This window comes from Lolium rigidum, chromosome 3 (genome assembly GCF_022539505.1).
Source record: "Lolium rigidum isolate FL_2022 chromosome 3, APGP_CSIRO_Lrig_0.1, whole genome shotgun sequence".
Classification (NCBI taxonomy): Eukaryota; Viridiplantae; Streptophyta; class Magnoliopsida; order Poales; family Poaceae; genus Lolium; species Lolium rigidum.
The window spans coordinates 290,328,182-290,351,039 of NC_061510.1; the positions used below are offsets into that span (position 1 = coordinate 290,328,182).

Below are 22,858 nucleotides of genomic sequence, written 5' to 3' on the forward strand. Positions count from 1 at the left end.
GGCTTGGCCAGCATCACATCTCTACAATCTCTCATCACTCTCTCATGGCTTCCACCGCACCCACTCTAACCTACCAGCGAGGTGGAGGAGCTTTGCGCCTCGAACTACCCTTGCCCTCCGAGCTACCGCGTCCCCGCGCGGCCGGAGCCTAAGCGCCGGCGGCGTGCCGGTCCCTCCCGTCCCTCGTAGTACCGCGCGCCGGGCGGCCATCACGAACCACTACTACCTCGACCTCACGCCGGAGCAGACGGATGAATCCCCGCCGGCATCCCGATAACCAAGCATACTTGGGACGCCTTCTTCATCAATCGGCGTGAGAGGGCGCTCGCTGGTATGAGGAGGACGGTCCGCCTCCCGGAAACTTCCACGAGGCCGGCCGTCGGCTATGGTGGTACGGCCGGACTTCGCGAGCGTCATGGACTACATCACGGCCGGCGATATCCCTCGCCCGCGCTACCCTCGGTTCGAGCCACGAGCGCCTCCCGACGACAGCGACGACAGCAGCGACGACGACGCCGGCAACTTAGAAGGCGACGACTACCAGCACAACGGCGGCGGCTATGAAGACTACGAGTATGCATATTATACGCCTAGGCAGGAGTATGACTAAATCACTCCAAATTTCATGTATGCAGGAGTATGACTTAGTCACTCCAAATTTCCTATATGCGGGAGTATGACTTAGTCACTCCAAATTTCATGTATGCAGGAGTATGACTTAGTCACTCCAAATTTCATGTATCATCAGTGCTATCTCGAGTCAATTGAATCATTCGAAAATGGACACCAAACACATCACGGGTAATATAATTCACATGATTCATTCAACAAAAGTTTGGTACAATAAATTATTACACATCATTTCTTCCCTTGTGTCCCTGCTTGCTTACGATTGTGCCGTATCCATGGAGCATCCTCATCATTTAACTTAATGCTTGGGTCGGTGTTCACTTTGAAGGGCGGAATTTCAGCAAACATATTATAATCTTCCGACATGTCCGTCTTGTCCTCCACTCCCACGATGTTTCTTTTCCCCGAAAGAACAATGTGGCGCTTTGGATCATCGCATGATGTACCGATCGTTTTCTTATCTTTCCGTTTCCTCGGTTTGCTACTCATGTCCTTCACATAGAAAACCTGAGCGACATCTTTCGCTAGGACGAATGGTTCGTCAAGATAACCAAGATTGTTGAAATCCACCATTGTCATTCCGTATTGCCGGTCCACCTTTACCCCACCTCCTGTTAGCTTGAACCATTTGCACCGGAACAAAGGGACCCTAAAGGAGGGTCCATAGTCAAGTTCCCATATCTCCTCTATGTAACCATAATATGTGACCTTTTGCCCATTCTCGGTTGCTGCATCAAAGCGGACACCACTGTTTTGGTTGGTGCTCTTTTTATCTTGGGCGATCGTGTAAAATGTATTCCCATTTATCTCGTACCCTTGGAAAGTCGTTATAGTCGAAGATGGTGTCTTGGCCAACATGTACAGCTGATCTACAACCTTATTGTCACTCATTAAATGTTTTCTCAACCAACCGCCGAAAGTCTCCATGTGGGCCTTCCTAATCCGAGATTCAGGCTTCCTGTGGTTGTCCGAGCGTAAAATATTCTTGTGTTTCTCAAAGTACGGAGCCACCAAGCTGGAATTGGTCGAACTGTGTGGTGTGCTTCAGTCGGAGAATGGCCGTCCATACATATCATTGATTTCCTTCCGATCGTGCCTTTTCCACTTAGTCTCCCCTCGTGCCGCGATTGAGGAAGACCAATCGGCTTAAGGTCGGGAACAAAGTCAACACAAAACTCAATTACCTCCTCATTTCCATAGCCCTTGGCGATGCTTCCTTCCGGCCTAGCACGGTTACGAACATATTTCTTTAATACTCCCATGAACCTCTCGAAGGGGAACATATTGTGTAGAAATACAGGACCGAGAATGGAAATCTCATCGACTAGGTGAACCAGGAGGTGCGTCATAATATTGAAGAAGGATGGCGGGAACACCAACTCGAAACCGACAAGACATTGGATCACATCGTTCCGTAACCGTGGTAGAACTTCGGATTGATTACCTTCTCGAGAGATTGCATTGAGGAATGCACATAGCTTCACAATGGCTACTCGAACATTTTCCGGCAGGAGCCCCTCAAAGCAATCGGAAGCAATTGCGTCATAATCACGTGGCGGTCGTGAGACTTCGGGTTTTGGAACTTTTTCTCCGCCATGTTTATTATTCCCTTTATATTGGACGAGAATCCTGACGGGACCTTCATATCGCTCGAGCATTCAAAAAAGATGACCTTCTCTTCTTTGGTCGGAGCGTAGCCGGCACGACCTTGAAACCGTTCCGGATGCCGGTCATCGTGGTCTTTCAAACTTTGCTTCGGTCCCGCCGTGCTTCCTTTGTATCATTTGACTTCCCATACACGCCCAAGAAGCTTAGGATGTTCACGCAAATATTCTTCGTAACGTGCATCACGTCGATTGCAGATCGGACTTCTAGGACTTTCCAATATTCTAGCTCCCAAAATATAGATTTCTTCTTCCACATGGCTACGTGCCCGTCAGCTCCCTTCGGAACCGATTGTCCGCCGAGACCCTTTCCAAAGATGACTTTCAAACCCTTGACCATATCAAATACCTCAGCACTGAGTAGTGTTCCGCAGTGCTTCGGCCGGTGATCTGCCTTGCCGTTGTAATGCTTGCCTTTCTTTCTTATCGGATGACCTTTCGGAAGAAATCGACGATGCCCAAGGTACACGTTCTTCTTACAATTTGGCAAATGTACACTTTCGGCCTCATGTAAGCAGATGCGTGCATGCATTGTATCCCTTATTTGACGAGTCCCGAAAGGTTACTAAGAGCGAGGCCAATCGTTGATGGTTACGAAAAGCAACGCTCGTAGGTCAAATTCCTCTTCTTTGTGTTCATCCCACACACGGACACCAGGTCTGCCCCACGACTGTAAAAGTTCATCAACTAATGGCCTTAGGTACACATCGATGTCGTTGCTCGGGTTGCTTCGGACCTTGGATGAGCACCGGCATCATAATGAACTTCCGCTTCATGCACAACCAAGGAGGAAGGTTGTAGATGCATAGAGTCACGGGCCAGGTACTATGGCTGGAGCTCGCTCGCCAAAAGGATTCATGCCATCCGTACTTAGACCAAATCTTATGTTCCTTGCGTCGCCTGCAAAATCTTTGAACTCTCTCGTCGATCTTTCTCCATTGCGTTCCATCTGCGGGGTGTCTCAACTCCCGTCCGACTTACGGTCCTCTTTGTGCCATCGCAACAACTTGGCATGCTCTTTGTTCCTAAACAGACGTTTCAACCGTGGTATTACGGGAGCATACCACATCACCTTGGCGGGAACCCTCTTCCCGGGTTCTCGGCCCTCAACATCGTCACCGGGGTCATCGCCTCGATCTTATAACGCAATGCAGGTGCATACCGGGCATTCATTCAAATTCTCGTATTCACCGCGGTAGAGGATGCGATCGTTGATGCATGCATGTATCTTCGTAACCTCTAAACCTAGAGGGCGAGACAACCTTCTTTGCTTCGTACGTAGTGGCGGGCAACTCGTTATTCTTTGGAAACATATTCTTCAACATTTTCAGCAAGTTTTCAAATGCCGAGTCAGCTACACCTGCTCGTGCCTTCCATCTCAGCAAATCCGAGTAGTGCAGCCCAGCTTTTTCGGACCATCATCGCATCCGGGGTACGAGCGCCTTCCCGTGATCCTCTAACATGCGATCCAAATTCTCCCTCTCTTTTTCGGCTTCGCAGCGTCTCCGTGCATCGGCAATGGTCCGACCAAGATCATCAACGGGATCCTCTTCTTCACCTTCCCCTTCACCTTCCCCTTCACCTTCAGACATCCTCCATGAAAGTATCACCGAAATGAGAAAGATAGCTTTCATTGATGAAATCATCCCCTTCTTCATCTTCTTCCATTATAACCCCTCTTTCTCCATGCTTGGTCCAACAATTATAGCTTGGCATGAAACCGTGCCGAAGCTGGTGCATGTGAACATCTCTTGAGGAAGAGTAACCCTTCCGATTCTTACACTTAACACATGGACGGATAACAAAACCCCCCGCTTGTTCGCATTAGCCACTACGAGAAAATCTTTCAAACCCGTATCGAACTCGCCGGAGAGTCGGTTACCGTACATCCATTGCCGATTCATCCGCATTATTATAATATAAAATATATAATTAACCATCATGCATTTGTTAAACTAACTAGCTACAAACAATATAAATTAAACAATGAACTACACACACATGCATATTGTATCAATGACGACACATCAAAGGTTCAAGTTGCTAACCGCGATCGAGGAGGAAAAAATAAATGAGAAAGCTCAAGTGTGGCTCCAACACTTCATATCATGTTTGTTTCATGCTCTTGGGGCATTTCATCAAACACCTTATGTGCATAAGAGGAACCAAAAGCAAACCTAACACTCACTTGTGAAGTTTGTGAAGAGAATGGCTCCAAATGGCTAAGTGTTGGCTGCCGGATGGGTATATATAGGGGAGGGGCTTTAGTCCCGGTTGGCATAGCCAACCGCGACTAAAGGCCTTCGGGCACCTTTAGTCGCGGTTGGCTCGGCCAACCGCGACTAAAGCCCCCACGTGCACCGGCTGGCCACCGAGCGCCCCGGGCCCGAGCCTTTGGTCGCGGTTCGCCTCCCGAACCGCGACTAAAGGTACCATTAGTCGCGGTTCCTTTACCTTCGCGACTTATGGGGCTCACCCGAAGCCTGTTTTTCCACCAGTGCTCCAGGAGGAAATCGCGGCGGCGAGGGCGGGGATGGCAGCGGCCCCGGTCACTGACGACGTCATCCACGTCGTCAACGATGAGGACGATGATGACATCGACTTCCTTCCGGACGACGAGGAGGGCGAGTGTGCAAGCGATGAAGCAGCGGGCGCAAGCTCACGGAGATGCGCTCGCAATGAGGCCGGCGTACGTGCGCTCCTACCTAACGATGGTCGCGTGGAGGGGACGGGACCACATGCGGGTCGACCGGGAGCACTGCGAGCTGGAGGAGGCCATCGCAGCGAGGGACGAGGCAGAGGCAGCAGCGGCGAGGGGCAGGGCCTGCTACTACGCCGACCGGGCGCCGATCGCGGTGGATGAGATAGCACGCGTGGAGGCGGCGGAGGAGCAGGCGCGCGTGGAGGCGGCACCAGAGGCGGTGGCGTAGAGAGTCCAAAGGGACTCCTCTCTAGCCGAGGCCATCGAACGCTGCCAGCGGGAGCAGGAAGCCTCCAGGGAGATATGGTGACGCGCGCGGCGCAAGGCGGTCGTTGCCGGGATGCGCTCCGATGACGGCGCTGGCCCCTCAGGTCACGTCGGTGGCCAGTAGTAGGCCAAGCGACTGCAAGTAACCCCGGCCATAGTAGACGGTGCGACGACGAGTAGGTACGTCCGTCGTAGGTTTTGGTTAACTCGACTAACCATCTCTACAAAGATGGTCCTTTTGGTCAATCACTAGTAGACATGTGCCACTGTCTGGCGAGCCCGGATATAACCAACGCGGACGCACGGCGCGACCGCGCAGACGTATTCGCGGGCCAGGCACATTTGAGCCGCGTTTGGGTCTCGGCAGCCGACCCGAGCCGTTGGAGATGCCCTTAATATTGAATTTAATGTTGTGTAGTCAAATATAAGTATTTATTTTATTTTTTCTTAATTTGTTACATGATTTCTTGCATGTATACCTAACCTGTATAGTCAATTCACAACACTGCTATAGCTCTCAAAAAAAAAACACTGCTATAGTGTGGCTTCGCCACAGGAGCGAGCTAGTACAAATTATTAGAGTTTAGAGGGTGTGCTCTCACGCTAGGGTTTTCTCACAAAGGTCTGCTCGTTTCTCCCTCCCGCCCGCCTACAAATACCCTCGGCTAGCTCTTCAGTCTCACGTCCACAGCTCACACAAGCACACACTCCTAGCTAGCCCTTATGCTCTCAGCAGCCATGGCACCGAAGACCTTCCTCCTCGTAGCCCTCAGCCTGGTCCTCGTATTCGCCGTGGCCAGCGCATGCGGCACTAGCTGCCCGACGCCGGTGACGCCCACGCCGGCGACTCCGACGACGCCCACGCCGTCCTACAGCAAGTGCCCCAAGAACGCGCTCAAGCTCGCCGCGTGCGCCAACGTGCTGGGCCTCGTCAGCGCCGAGGTCGGCAAGCCACCAGCAGAGCCCTGCTGCAGCATCCTCGGCGGCCTCGCCGACCTCGAGGCCGCCGTCTGCCTCTGCACGGCCATCAAGGCCAACGTGCTCGGCATCAGCCTCGACATCCCCGTCAAGCTCAGCCTCCTCGTCAACTACTGCGGCAAGAGTCTCCCAAGCGGCTTCATTTGCGCATGATTAAGCTATTCATTGTCTAGCTGCATGCAGCGCCCAAACAAGAGCAGAGCGTTCATTTTGTGACTGCAATACTGCATTCGTGTTTGGCTCCTCATTATCCATTTCTGATTATTTCTTTGGTTCTGAATGTAGAACTGATTTATCTGGTGTGCCAATTGTTGTGCTTGTTTCGCCTATTATTTTGGAGTCTTTCTGAATGTAGCACTAGTTTGCAGTACTAGTTGATTCATGTCTACTTTGTGTGCCAATGAAAGAAAGAAATTGGAAGGAATGTTGTTGAATCTTCTGTATCTGAATAGTTGCCCTCCCCTCCACTAAGTATATTCTCTGCTCTATGGCGAAGCTACGTCATCCATTATCAATTCCAGCTCCAAATTCCAAAACCATCACTATTACTTTGAGCACCCACTTGTTAATTACATGCGCATTGTTCATCCATGAACTCATGTGAAAGTTCACTTTCCGTCCATGAACTCTTGTCAACTTTTACTTTTCATCCACAAATTTTCTGTTTGTTCTGAAAAAAAATCTTGAACTCTTGAAAACGTTCACATCCTACCTGACCGGATAAATACGTTGACGTGGACAAAGAAAACCACTCCGCCTAACTAAATGAGCATACACCCCTCTCAAATCCAAAACACGAGAAAAACACCGAACCCCCAATTTAATCGACCTTTCTATAACTATGTTGGTCACCATGCCCTAGCAGCAGCGCTCCCACCTTCCATAGCACTGATACAACCGTGTGCCCGCCCGGGCGGAGCTAGAGGCAAAGTATCCCTGATACATGTTCAACCTTTCTAGCTGAAATTATGTCATTAGTTGTACCGATTTTTGTGCCATTAGTTGTCTACCTAAGTGTTTTATATTCGGGTTAAGTGGAATATGAACTATCCCAAGAGTTAATGTTCTTGTTCGGAGCAAATAATAGTTTTAGTAAAAAAAATCTTTCTTAAGAGTTCACGGTTGAAAAGCGGACATTCTTCTGAACAAATAAAGTTACCTATGATACTTATTCACGGAAATTCAATTCGGCTCCCGGGTGCAAATGCTCCTTCTACCAAAAAATTATATTTTGAAATATCAAATTTTTTGACAAAAAACTGTACATGTACATCTTCCCAATATATGTGCATTCGTCAAGTTTCACGAAGAACCAATATCTTTTGTCGTCTATGTAAAAAACAGAAAAAAAATCTTCTAAAAAGCTTTATTTTTAGCAATAAATTTTGTCCTTTTTACACACGTCACATGACCAGTCAATTTTCCGTGAAACGATTTTGTGAGCGTGTAGCACGTGAAGATGTATGTGCATATTTTTCGTTTCAATTTTTTGAAATTTCAAAATGTGTGTAACATGCATTTCAAAACAAATGGAGCATACACTCCTATGTGCCAAAACACCGCTCTCACTTATTCAGTTTAGGAATCACTGATAAAGAGAAGGTGACAATACATCCTTCTTAGGTTGTATGATGGCCCATATAAGAGACCGCATACTTTTGAACAACAAGGACACATATATGTCGGCTAATACTCAATTACTACTCTCCATCCCACGATATAAGACATTTTGGCAAGTTGTTGTCCCACAATATAAGATGTTTTGTCAAGCTAAAACAACTTGCTAAAATGTATTCTATCTAAGATTGAGGGAGTAGTTACCATGAGACTTGTATTTTTTACATTTGTTTTGTTAGAAAAACTATTCGTAAGTACTTTTACAAGTAGCTAAGGCACGGTGTGGAAAATATGAACTTAAAAGGCACGAACTGGAAAAACACGTAAAATGAGATGTCATGTACCCCGGGTTCATACAAAAAAACACTAGAAATCTTCAAAAGTTTCAAATGGATGCCACACACAAAATTGAAGTACAGGAATCGTAGGCAGAAACTGATGAAATCATAAGGAACACCACACATTTGATGTGTTGCAACCCATTCCATAGGAATTTCAAGGAATCTAAGGTCCCACTTCACATCATCCCATGTTCCAAATAAGGGAACTACATGATTTTTTTTTTCTTGATTCATCCTCCAAAATTTATGTTATTTTTTTTATGTTGCAAACGGGCCTAGAAATGATGTATACAGAAGGATCTAGATCCATCCAAATCTTCATTCTCATTAACAAACCAGTTGGTGGTCATGGTTCGGTTACTTGGTTTGCCATCATATATTACACTATTGCTACTCACCAACACTTGAGATATGGAGATTGAGTTTGCCCTACTCGTTTTAGATCGATTTTGCAAAAAACACGCGTTACGACCATTTTAGGCCATACCAACATGCATGCACGTTCCTTACCAGTCGCCGGAAACAAAAACGAAGTCCACATTTCTATGAGTGACCCTATCACAACCATCAGGCACCTGGGGTGGAACTGTCTAGTAGAACTAGAAGCATTCACGTGTGAACTCGTTGGGGCTTTATTAATTTAAAGTCGGGCACCTCTGTGCCTTTTATCTAAAAGAAGCATTCACGTGATTCTTCTCTCCAACCCGGCGAGCTGGCGACAAATCCGACGCGCCCCACGCCACCAACGGCGGCGAACCTTTTGCTGGATCAGGCAAGACGAACGTACTGGCCGGCGCAGCGCCCCGGTCCCAGCTGCACCGCCCGGCCGTTGCTTGACCTCGGGAGAGATCCTGCGCGCGGTGCAGTAGGGCGCTGGCCGCTAGGGCCTAGCTATAGAGCCGCCCGTGACCGGCTGACGGCTGTGGGCCGGGCGTCGCGTGAACACGAAGGCGAGAATAATTTGCCTGCTACTAGCTCCATTCTTGCCGGTGCCACCACCACGCGCAGGCGCTCAGAGGCGCAGTCTGAGCAGAGCCGGCCGGCGCCGGAGTTTCCTCGCCTTTTGCGCCCCCCGTGACTTGGGGTTCCCCGCGCCAGCTCAGGTGGCCGCAGGACGACGTCCCTCCCGTGCTCACATGGTCCGCCGGCCCTGACATGATCTGTTCTCGCTGCGGTTTCGCGGTCTTGGTGTAGGTGTGCCCGGCGAGTTTATCGGGCATTCGGACTGCCGTCATGTTTGATGCCCGGGATAAACAAGAGTTGGAAGGATTCTACAACTAGTCATCTGTGACGGGCAGTGGCAGGCTGGCAGAGCTAGCAACGGAGTCCGGCCAGGAATGATGACGATGACCGTTGAGCGCCGTAGACCGGAACAAAACAGTCTCCAGAAAGAGGCGGGGCGGCTTGCTAACTACGCCGCCGCTCCGCTAAGAACATCTAACAACAGATGATGTCAATATTTTTGGTGCCTACAAACACCGAGTTATAGAGCAATAGAGGCTAAATGTCATATCCCTATCTGTAATTTGGGCCCAAAAACAAATCTCGCATATAGCCTAACCGCCGGCTAAAACTTCATCATGCCTCTCCCAACAACCGTTGGATTCATGTTGGGTGCCATGTTTTACATCATATGGCACGACAGAAAATTTTCTGGTACCCGACAAGTAGGGATGTAATCGGATCAGGTTAGGTTTTGCTTTTACCATATCATATACCATATTTTCTTGACGGATTACGAGCGGACCGGACAATGACCGATTGCGGAATCGAATACAGATATGCAAGATCGCGGAATAGAAACAGAAATGGGGCGGGCTCGGGGCAAAAACAAAATTAATCGTATATGTACATCCACAATAGGTAGACAAACAGTAATTAATAAAAGGAGTTTACAGAGCACTCATAAAATAACTAATACTATGAACAAACTAGGTTCATATGGATGTAATAATGCAAGCATAAGGCCCAACATAGCATCGATTCATGCTTCGATAGCCCAGCATGCTAACCATCTTGTACTCCATATTTTCCATAGATGACTATGCAAATGAGCTTTTGTTTATCAGACAAACCCTATAGCTCACTACCTACTAAATATGCTCTATTAGCTTTGACGTTTCGCATGAAAATAGAAATATTTGAAAAAAAATCCGCCGCCTCCCTCTCCCGCCCCCGTCCCGGGCGGCGGCGGAGGCTCCTTCTCCCCCCGCGCCCCACAGCCACCCGCCGCACGTCGCCCTCAGCCGCTGCCGCTGCCGGCCTCGGCCCTGGGCCCCGTGCCTCGTCCCCGGTCCCGGCCTGGCTATGGCGGTGGTGGTAGCACCCCCTCCTTCGAATCGACGAGGGGGAGAAGAGAGTTTCCGCGGTGGTGTTCCATGGGAGGTGATGTAGCGCTGGTGGAGGAAGCCGGGCGGCACAGCTACTTGGCCGGGGCCTGAGGCTCTCCGTCGGTAGCCATGGAGGATTCGGTGGAGTGGTGGCGGCCTCCTCCCCCGGTAACGGTTCGGCGGCGTGATACGTCTCCGACGTATCGATAATTTCTTATGTTCCATGCCACATTATTGATGATATCTACATGTTTTATACACATTATATGTCGTATTTATGCATTTTCCGGCACTAACCTATTAACGAGATGCCGAAGAGCCGATTCGTTGTTTTCTGCTGTTTTTGGTTTCGAAATCCTAGTAAAGAAATATTCTCGGAATTGGACGAAATCAACGCCCAGGGTCCTATTTTTGCACGAAGCTTCCAGAAGTACGAGGGAGAGTCGAAGTGGGGCCACGAGGTGGCGACACACCAGGGCGGCGCGGCCCAGGCCCTGGCCGCGCCGGCTCGTGGTGTGGGCCCCTCGTGACGCCCCTTTACCTGCCCTTCCGCCTACATATAGTCTTCGTCGCGAAACCCCCGATACCGAGAGCCACGATACGGAAAACCTTATCGAGACGCCTCCGCCGCCAATCCCATCTCGGGGGATTCTCGAGATCACCTCCGGCACCCTCGCCGGAGAGGGGATTCATCTCCCGGAGGACTCTTCACCGCCATGGTCGCCTCCGGAGTGATGAGTGAGTAGTTCACCCCTGGACTATGGGTCCATAGCGATAGCTAGATGGTTGTCTTCTCCTCATGTGCTTCATTGTCGGATCTTGTGAGCTGCCTAACATGATCAAGATCATCTATCCGTAATTCTATATGTTGTGTTTGTCGGGATCCGATGGATAGAGAATACTATGTTATGTTGATTATCAATCTATTACCTATGTGTTGTTTATGATCTTGCATGCTCTCCGTTATTAGTAGAGGCTCGGCCAAGTTTTTGCTCTTAACTCCAAGAGGGAGTATTTATGCTCGATAGTGGGTTCATGCCCGCATTAAATGCGGGACGGTGACGAGAAAGTTCTAAGGTTGTGGATGTGCTTGTTGCCACTAGGGATAAAACATTGATGCTATGTCCGAGGATGTAGTTATTGATTACATTACGCACCATACTTAATGCAATTGTCCGTTGTTTTGCAACTTAATACTGGAAGGGGTTCGGATGATAACCTGAAGGTGGACTTTTTAGGCATAGATGCATGCTGGATAGCGGTCTATGTACTTTGTCGTAATGCCCAATTAAATCTCACAATACTCATCATATCATGTATGTGCATTGTTATGCTTTATTTATTTGTCAATTGCCCGACTGTAATTTGTTCACCCAACATGCTATTTATCTTATGGGAGAGACACCTCTAGTGAACTGTGGACCCCGGTCCATTCTTTTACATCGAATACAATATGCTGCAATACTTGTTTTACTGTTTTCTGCAAACAATCATCATCCACACTATACATCTACTCCTTTGTTACGGCAAGCCGGTGAGATTGACAACCTCACTGTTTCGTTGGGGCAAAGTACTTTGGTTGTGTTGTGCAGGTTCCACGTTGGCGCCGGAATCCCTGGTGTTGCGCCGCACTACATCCCGCTGCCATCAACCTTCAACGTGCTTCTTGGCTCCTCCTGGTTCGATAAACCTTGGTTTCTTTCCGAGGGAAAACTTGCTCGTTGTGCGCATCATACCTTCCTCTTGGGGTTCCCAACGAACGTGTGAGTTACACGCCATCAAGCTCTTTTTCTGGCGCCGTTGCCGGGGAGATCAAGACACGCTGCAAAGGGAGTCTCCACAATCCAATCTCTTTACTTTGTTTTTGTCTTGCTTTATTTTATTTACTACTTTGTTTGCTGCATTATATCAAAACACAAAAAAATTAGTTGCTAGCTTTACTTTATTTGTTGTCTTGCACTCTATATCAAAAACACAAAAAAATTAGTTACTTGCATTTACTTTATCTAGTTTGCTTTATTTACTACTGCTAAAATGGCCACTCCTGAAAATACTAAGTTGTGTGACTTCACAACCACAAATAATAATGATTTCTTATGCACACCTATTGCTCCACCTGCTACTACGGCAGAATTCTTTGAAATTAAACTCTGCTCTCATCGAATCTTGTTATGCGAGAGCAATTTTCTGGTGTTAGTTCTGATGATGCTGCTGCCATCTCAATAATTTTGTTGAATTGTGTGAAATGCAAAAGTATAAAGATGTAGATGGTGACATTATAAAATTAAAATTGTTTCCTTTCTCATTAAGAGGAAGATCTAAAGATTGGTTGCTATCTCTGCCTAAGAATAGTATTGATTCATGGACTAAATGCAAGGATGCTTTTATTGGTAGATATTACCCCCCTGCTAAAATTATATCTTTGAGGAGTAGCATAATGAATTTTAAACAATTGGATAATGAGCATGTTGCACAAGCTTGGGAAAGAATGAAATCTTTGGTTAAAAATTGCCCAGCCCATGGACTGACTACTTGGATGATCATCCAAACCTTTTATGCGGGATCGAACTTTTCTTCGTGGAACCTATTGGATTCAGCTGCTGGAGGTACCTTTATGTCCATCACTCTTGGTGAAGCAACAAAGCTCCTTGATAATATGATGATTAATTACTCTGAATGGCACACGGAAAGAGCTCCACAAGGTAAGAAGGTAAATTCTGTCGAATAAACCTCTTCCCTGAGTGATAAGATTGATGCTATTATGTCTATGCTTGTGAATGATAGGACTAATGTTGATCCTAATAATGTTCCGTTAGCTTCATTGGTTGCCCAAGAATAACATGTTGATGTAAACTTCATTAAAAATAATAATTTCAACAACAATGCTTATCGGAACAATTCTAGTAATAACTATAGGCCATATCCTTATAATAATGGTAACGGTTATGCTAATTCTTATGGGAATTCTTACAACAATAATAGGAACACACCCTCTGGACTTGAAGCTATGCTTAAAGAATTTATTAGTACACAAACTGCTTTTAACAAATCTGTTGAGGAAAAGCTCAATAAAATTGATATTCTCGCTTCTAAGGTTGATAGTCTTGCCTCCGATGTTGATCTTTTGAAATCGAAAGTTATGCCTAATAAGGATATTGAAAATAAAATTGTTACTACAGCAAATGCCATCCAAGTTAGAATTAATGAGAATATAAGATTGATGGCCGAATTGCATGCTAGGTGGGAAAGAGAAGAAAATGAAAAACTAGCTAAAAAGAGTAATGTAGCTAAAGTTTGGACTATTACCACCACTAGTAATGCTAATGATTCACATGTTGCTGCACCTCCTACTATCAATGATAAAATAATTGGTGTTGGCAATGTTACTACTCCTAGTACAAAGCGTGCAAAATTGCTCGAAAGCTGCTAAAACCGCTGAAACTGCTTTGTGATAAAACTGCTGAAATTTTTTCCAACATTGGGGATGATGATCCCATTGCTGTAGATCATAATGGTTTAGACTTTGATGATTGTCACATCTCTGAAGTCATAAAGTTTCTACAAAAGCTTGCTAAAAGTCCTAATGCTAGTGCTATAAATTTGGCTTTCACAAAACATATTACAAATGCTCTCATAAAAGCTAGAGAAGAGAAACTAAAACTTGAAACTTCTATTCCTAGAAAGCTAGAGGATGGTTGGGAGCCCATCATTAAGATGAAGGTCAATGACTTTGATTGTAATGCTTTATGTGATCTTGGTGCAAGTATTTCCGTTATGCCTAAGAAAATTTATAATATGCTTGACTTGCCACCATTGAAGAATTGTTATTTGGATGTTAATCTTGTTGATAATGTTATAAAGAAACCTTTGGGGAGAGTTGATAATGTTCGCATTACCGTTAACAATAACCTTGTCCCCGTTGATTTTGTTGTCTTGGATATTGAATGCAATGCATCATGTCCCATTATATTGGGAAGACCTTTTCTTCGAACTGTTGGTACTACCATTGATATGAGGGAAGGTAATATTAAATATCAATTTCCTCTCAACAAAGGTATGGAACACTTCCCTAGAAAGAGAATGAAGTTACCTTTTGATTCTATTATTAGAACAAGTTATGATGTTGATACTTCGTCTCTTGATAATACTTGATACACACTTTCTGCGCCTAGCTGAAAGGCGTTAAAGAAAAGCGCTTATGGGAGACAACCCATGTTTTTACTATAGTATTTTTGTTTTGAATTTGAGTCTTGGAAGTTGTTTACTACTGTAGCAACCTCTCCTTATCTTAGTTCTGTGCTTTGTTGTGCAAAGTAAAGTCGTTGATAGTAAGGTTCATACTAGATTTGGATTGCTGCGCAGTAACAGATTTCTTTGCTGTCACGAATTTCGACCTGCCCCTCTGTAGGTAGCTCAGAAAAATATGCCAATTTACGTGCGTGATCCTCAGATATGTACGCAACTTTCGTTCAATTTGGGAATTTTCATTTGAGCAAGTCTGGTGCCTCGATAAAATCCATCTTTACGGACTGTTCTGTTTTGACAGATTCTGGCTTTTATTTCGCATTGCCTCTTTTGCTATGATGGATGAATTTCTTTGTTCCATTAATGTCCAGTAGCTTTATGCAATGTCCAGAAGTGTTAAAAATGATTATGTCACCTTTGAACATGTTAATTTTTATTGTGCACTAACCCTCTAATGAGTTGTTTCGAGTTTGGTGTGGAGGAAGTTTTCAAGGATCAAGAGAGGGAAATGATGCAATATGATCAAGGAGAGTGAAAGCTCTAAGCTTGGGGATGCCCCGGCGGTTCACCCCTGCATATTTTAAGAAGACTCAAGCGTCTAAGCTTGGGGATGCCCAAGGCATCCCCTTCTTCATCAACAACATTATCGAGTTCCTCCCCTGAAACTATATTTTTATTCCGTCACATCTTATGTACTTTGCTTGGAGCGTCGGTTTGTTTTTGTTTTTGTTTTTGTTTGAATAAAATGGATCCTAACATTCATTGTGTGGGAGAGAGACACGCTCCGCTGTTGCATATGGATGATATCTACATGTTCCATGCCACATTATTGATGATATCTACATGTTTTATACACATTATATGTCGTATTTATGCATTTTCCGGCACTAACCTATTAACGAGATGCCGAAGAGCCAGCTGCTGTTTTCTGCTGTTTTTGGTTTCAGAAATCCTAGTAAAGAAATATTCTCGGAATTGGACGAAATCAACGCCAGGGTCCTATTTTTGCACGAAGCTTCCAGAAGTCCGAGGGAGAGTCGACGTGGGGCCACGAGGTGGCGACACACCAGGGCGGCGCGGCCCAGGCCCTGGCCGCGCCGGCCTGTGGTGTGGGCCCCTCGTGACGCCCCTTTACCTGCCCTTCCGCCTACATATAGTCTTCGGCGCGAAACCCCCAGTACCGAGAGCCACGATACGGAAAACCTTACTGAGACGCCGCCGCCGCCAATCCCATCTCGGGGGATTCTGGAGATCACCTCCGGCACCCTGCCGGAGAGGGGATTCATCTCCTGGAGGACTCTTCACCGCCATGGTCGCCTCCGGAGTGATGAGTGAGTAGTTCACCCCTGGACTATGGGTCCATAGCGGTAGCTAGATGGTTGTCTTCTCCTCATGTGCTTCATTGTCGGATCTTGTGAGCTGCCTAACATGATCAAGATCATCTATCCGTAATTCTATATGTTGTGTTTGTCGGGATCCGATGGATAGAGAATACTATGTTATGTTGATTATCAATCTATTACCTATGTGTTGTTTATGATCTTGCATGCTCTCCGTTATTAGTAGAGGCTGCGGCCAAGTTTTTGCTCTTAACTCCAAGAGGGAGTATTTATGCTCGATAGTGGGTTCATGCCTCCATTAAATGCTGGGACGAGTGACGGAAAGTTCTACGGTTGTGGATGTCGTTGTTGCCACCGGGGATAAAACATTGATGCTATGTCCGAGGATGTAGTTATTGATTACATTACGCACCATACTTAATGCAATTGTACGTTGTTTTGCAACTTAATGCCGGAAGGGGTTCGGATGATAACCTGAAGGTGGACTTTTTAGGCATAGATGCATGCTGGATAGCGGTCTATGTACTTTGTCGTAATGCCCAACTAAATCTCACAATACTCATCATATCATGTATGTGCATTGTTATGCTCTCTTTATTTGTCAATTGCCCGACTGTAATTTGTTCACCCAACATGCTATTTATCTTATGGGAGAGACACCTCTAGTGAACTGTGGACCCCGGTCCATTCTTTTACATCGAATACAATCTGCTGCAATACTTGTTTTACTGTTTTCACGCAAACAATCATCATCCACACTATACATCTAATCCTTTGTTACAGCAAGCCGGTGAGATTGACAACCTCACTGTTTCGTTGGGGCAAAGTACTTTGGTTGTGTTGTGCAGGTTCCACGTTGGCGCCAGAATCCCTGGTGTTGCGCTGCACTACATCCTGCTGCCATCAACCTTCAACGTGCTTCTTGGCTCCTCCTGGTTCGATAAACCTTGGTTTCTTTCTGAGGGAAAATTTGCTGCTGTGCGCATCATACCTTCCTCTTGGAGTTCCCAACGAACGTGTGAGTTACACGCCATCACGGCGGTACGCATGATCCGTGTCACTGTCCTCTTCCTTGGTGATCCGGCAGGAGGGATTGGCGGCGTGGGGCCTGCTGATCTTGCTTTGTTTTTGGTGGCGGTCATCGGGTTTCTCGCATGCGAGGATGAAGATCTTCCAGAGGTCAGTTTGTTTCGATCTGGCTGGAGAGATGAGTTCCGGAAAGCTCCGTCGGCGAATGGAACAGTGCATCTTTTGCCTAAAGTTTGCTGGATTGGGTGGTATTCGGTCGCGCGCACCCATGTTATTATTCCGACCGTTTGGTTCCAGAGGGAGCGGCGTGAAGCTCTATTCTGTGTTGACATCAGGTGACTTTTTGGTCCATGGTGAAACCAGAAGAAGGAATATCATGAAGGCCGCATTGGTGGACTCGCTAAAGGAGGTTCGAGTCTCCGTGGTGTTAAGGGATCTGCTTGGCGTTCCGGGCTCTGCAGCAGTGGTATGCATGTAGGGGCGGCAGCACAGGAGAAGTTCAGAGTCTTACATCTCAGAGTGAAAACCCAAGGTCTAGCCTTAACTGGTTGTGCCTGGCAATGTTCTTGTTGGAGGCATTGCTTGAGAGTGGGGACTATCTTCAGGGTGAAAACCTAAGACCTTTGGTCGGGCGACGACGGCGCTGGTGCACTGTTCCCTTCTTGGAGGCGTCGCTTTTGGAGAGTCTGTACTTCAGGTGTTGCCACGGTGGTGGTTGTATTGCTGTTGCTAGGTTTAGAATGCTATAGCGGGAATTAATATATTCCCTTTATCTAAAAAGAATGAATTCTCTAAAACGGATTTGGAAAGAAGTTAGATGCGGAAATCATCCTATTCGTTTACACCTCTACCTAAAAGTCACTAAAACCAATTATTTTGTGTCCTAACTTTTTTCTAGGTGCCTTATTATACATCATTTGTTGGAGATGCTCGGTACTTTGCTGAGCAATGTCTTTAGGTTTTTTCTACTAAGGGTAAAAAAAAATTTGGGGAAGAAGGAAATTAGGAATTTTTTCTTGACAATCAATACCATATATATTTGAAGTAGCAATCAATACACGGTAGAGATACATGAGCTGAATTCAACAATTACAAATATAAAGCCTAAAATAAACGAGCATATCTTTGGGGTCTTCAAACTCTTTCTTCTTCAAGGACACAATCTTGTACATTTTTGAACGCAACCGTAGGAAAATAACAAAGATGTCCAACCAAAGACCTGTAAATACCAATGAGGGTTCTCTCATAATTTTAATTTGAGCGACAATGTCAAAGCTACGTGCATGCGTGCAACCATTAAAGTAATCAACCAACGTCGGCAAGAGTACCAACACCAGTAGTCTGGGTAAAAGAAACCGGATAGACTAGTCGACATCGTTGGGGAGCCGAGAATATGAATCACCATTGTCTAAGATGTAGCAGTCGGGGTAAATATTACGAGGACAATGCTCCTCGCGACAATCATGAGAAACTGTCTAAGATCGGTCTGGCGAAGCAAGATGTAAAGGACCATACCTAGAGAAAATTAATTTTCAACATCACCATTGACGTTGGGAAGAAGATCTCATCATCGAACGAACAAGGAGTTGAAGATCACTTACTGTATAAAATGCCATCTCCATTGACGTGGAGGCAAAAAAAGGCTAACAAAACCCTAAATTAATCTATTAGAAGCTCTATTTTTACTAAGAACTCCTCTCATAGTTCAGGTTCCTCACTCCTCCTAACGCTGACAAGGCCGTCCAGAGGAGGGGGACTGATTTAAGGTGGAGGTGGTGGCTGGTTAGTTAGACTACTCATAGTGGGGAGTAACATAAGGTGGTGTCATGCATTAAGTTACTAGTCCATGTTACTACATTCATAGTGAAAAGTACATAGGAGTGGTATCATGCAAAGTCTCATTTATTAGTTTGTAGACTCATTTTGTCTTGGGTGTGTGATGTTAGAGCATCTCCACCGGCGAGCCCTTAGCGGCCCCGATAGCATTTGGGGGCCGTCGTGGTTTTTAGGCTCGCACCGGCGCGCCCCAAAAGACGTCGGCTAGTTTTCGAGCCCAATAGAATCCTCGGCATCCCCGTGCCGGCCCCTCGCGTAGGGCGCGAATCGGGCGCACCGACGCCTCGCGGCACGTCAGAAAACGAGCGTGGGCTCCGCCTGGCTGCCAGACGCACCGCTTTTCCCACCTCCTACCCACGCTCGAGCCGACTCCCACCCCTCTAGATCACCACCGCCGTCGTCGCCGCCGCGCCCCTGCTTGCAATGGACACCGCCGCCTGTCCAAGAACCGTCGTCCATCGACACGGCCGCCACCCCCTCGATCGGCGACCGTTGTTTCGCCCGGAACAGAGCTTGCCACCACCGCGGTACAATCGCCCCGCCCGCAAGTTGTTCGTCTGATTGCCACGATGGAAAGCGACGACGACATGATGGTGCAGTTGTTCACGGAGGAGCAGAACGTTGAGGCTATCCAGCGGCAACAGCAGCAGCTGATTCTGACGAGCATGCTGCGCGTTCGCCAGCCTTTCTTCGTTGTGCCTCGGCGTGGCGTCTCAAAGCCAGGCAAGAGGAGGAACATCAACCGGCATCATCAAGCCGGCGCAATGCTACTTGACGCTGACTACTTCAACGACGATGCGACTCATTCGCCGAAGAAATTTCGGCGCCGGTTTAGGGTGAACAAGGAGCTGTTCTTGAAGGTTGTCTACAGCGTCAGGGAGTACGACGAATACTTCATGGCCAAGCAAGATTGCACAGTTTTGTGGGGCTTCACCTTAATTCAGAAGTGCACTGCTCCAATGCGTTGTCTTGCAGATGGAGCTCCTCCAAATACAGCCAATGACTACCTACGGATGGCAGAATCGACATGTACATAGACTCTCTAAAAGTTTTGCCGAGCCTTCATAGCGGTGTTTGCTAAAGACTATTTGAGAGCACCAAGGGCAGATGATACAACTCGGATCCTGCAAAAAAATGCAGCAAGAGGGTTTCCTGGGATGCTCGAAAGCATTGACTGTATGCATTGAGGCTGGAAGAATTACCCTTTTGCTTGACAAGGGATCTACAAGGGGCATACTGGTGAGTGCAGTGTCATTCTTGAGGCAGTGGCAGACTGATGTCTACGGGAGCTTCTATTCTTGTAGACAGTGTTGGGCCTCCAAGAGCAGAGGTTTGTAGAACAGCAGCAAGTTTCCCTTAAGTGGATCACCCAAGGTTTATCGATCTCAGGGAGGAAGAGGTCAAAGATATCCCTCTCATGCAACCCTGCAACCACAAAGCAAGAAGTCTCTTGTGTCCCCAACACACCTAATAGGTGCACTAGTTCGGCGAAGAGATAGTGAAATACGAGGTGGTATGAATAAGTAGTAGCAACGGCACCGGAAAAGTGCTTTGCCCGGGACGATAAACAAGCGGTAGTAACGCAGCAGTAGTAACGCGTAGTAACGATAAAACGAGTAAACAAGCAGCGATAGCGATATTTAGGAACAAGGCCTAGGGATTAGACTTTCACTAGTGGACACTCTCAACATTGATCACATAACGAGAATAGATAAATGCATACTCTACACTCTTGTTGGATGATGAACACATTGCGTAGGATTACACGAACCCTCAATGCCGGAGTTAACAAGCTCCACAATTCAATGTTCATATTTAAATAACCTTAGAGTGCAAGAAAGATCAACACGACTAAACCAAGTACTAACATAGCATGCACACTGTCACCTTCACGCCACGTAGGAGGAATAGATCATATCAATACTATCATAGCAATAGTTAACTTCACAATCTACAAGAGATCATGATCATAGCATACGCCAAGTACTAACACGGATGCACACACTGTCACCATTACATCGTGCAGGAGGAATAAAACTACTTTAATAACACATCACTAGAGTAGCACATAGATAAATTGTGATACAAAACACATTGCAATCATAAAGGGATATAAATAAGCACTTCACTACGCCATTCATAACGGTGAGTAAGTATTCGTGAAATATAGCCTAAGAGACCCACACGGTGCACACACTCGTCACCTTTACACACGTGGGACAAGGAGTCTCCGGAGATCACATAAGTAAAACTCACTTGACTAGCACAATGACATCTAGATTACAAGCATCATCATATGAATCTCAATCATGTAAGGCAGCTCATGAGATTATTGTATTGAAGCACATAGGAGAGAGATGAACCACATAGCTACCGGTACAGCCCTCGAGCCTCGATGGAGAACTACTCCCTCCTCATGGGAGGCAGCGGCGGTGATGAAGATGGCGGTGGAGATGGCGGCGGTGTCGATGGAGAAGCCTTCGGGGGCACTTCCCCGCTCCGGCGGCGTGCCGGAACGAGAGACTCCTGTCCCCCGGATCTTGGCTTCGCGATGGCGGCGGCTCCGGAAGGTTTTCCGTATCGTGGTTCTTCGTATCGGTGGTTTTCGCGACGGAGGCTTTATATAGGCGAAGAGGCGGCGCAGGAGGGTCGAAGGGGTGGCCACACCATATGGCGGCGCGGCCAGGGCCTGGGCCGCGCCGGCCTATGGTCTGGGGCCCACAGGGCCCCCCTCTGGCGGCTCTCGGGTGTTCTGGATGCTTCCGGTGAAAATAGGAACCTGGGTCTTGATTTCGTCCGATTCCGAGAATATTTCGTTACTAGGATTTCTGAAACCAAAAACAGCAGAAAACAGCAAGTGGCACTTCGGCATCTTGTTAATAGGTTAGTTCCAGAAAATGCACGAATATGACATAAAGTGTGCATAAAACATGTAGGTATCATCAATAATATGGCATGGAACATAAGAAATTATCGATACGTCGGAGACGTATCAAGCATCCCCAAGCTTAGTTCCTACTCGTCCTCGAGTAGGTAAACGATAAAAGATAATTTCTGAGGTGACATGCTACCAACATAATCTTAATCATACTATTGTAAAGCATATGAGATGAATGCAGCGATTCAAAACAATGTTAATGCAATGAGTAAACAATTGAATCATATAGCAAAGACTTTTCATGAATAGTACTTTCAAGACAAGCATCAATAAGTCTTGCATAAGAGTTACTCATAAAGCAATAAATTCAAAGTAAAGACATTGAAGCAACACAACGGAAGATAAAGTTTCAGCGGTTGCTTTCAACTTGTAACATGTATATCTCATGGATAGTTGTCAATGCAAAGCAATATAACAAGTGCAATAAGCAAGTATGTAAGAATCAATGCACAGTTAACACAAGTGTTTGCTTCTTGAGGTGGAGAGAGATAGGTGAACTGACTCAACATAAAAGGTAAAAGAATGGTCCTTCAAAGAGGAAAGCATCGATTGCTATATTTGTGCTAGAGCTTTTATTTTGAAAACATGAAACAATTTTGTCAACGGTAGTAATAAAGCATATGAGTTATGTAAATTATATCTTACAAGTTGCAAGTCTCATGCATAGTATACTAATAGTGCCCGCACCTTGTCCTAATTAGCTTGGACTACCGGATCATTGCTATACACATGTTTTAACCAAGTGTCACAATGGGGTACCTCCATGCCGCTCTGTACAAAGGTCTAAGGAGAAAGCTCGCATTTTGGATTTCTCGCTTTTGATTATTCTCAACTTAGACATCCATACCGGGACAACATGGACAACAGATAATGGACTCCTCTTTAATGCATAAGCATGTGGCAACAATTATTATTCTCATATGAGATTGAGGATATATGTCC

General features: G+C 46.4%; 1 protein-coding gene across 1 annotated transcript; it reads left to right on the forward strand.

Annotated features, from left to right (window-relative positions):
* The first annotated feature begins 6,000 nt into the window (after positions 1-6,000).
* LOC124699651 (cortical cell-delineating protein-like) lies at positions 6,001-6,393 on the forward strand. The gene has a single exon (XM_047231920.1). It carries the CDS (start codon positions 6,001-6,003, stop codon positions 6,391-6,393), a length of 393 nt encoding a protein of 130 aa, XP_047087876.1.
* The last annotated feature ends 16,465 nt before the right edge of the window (positions 6,394-22,858 follow it).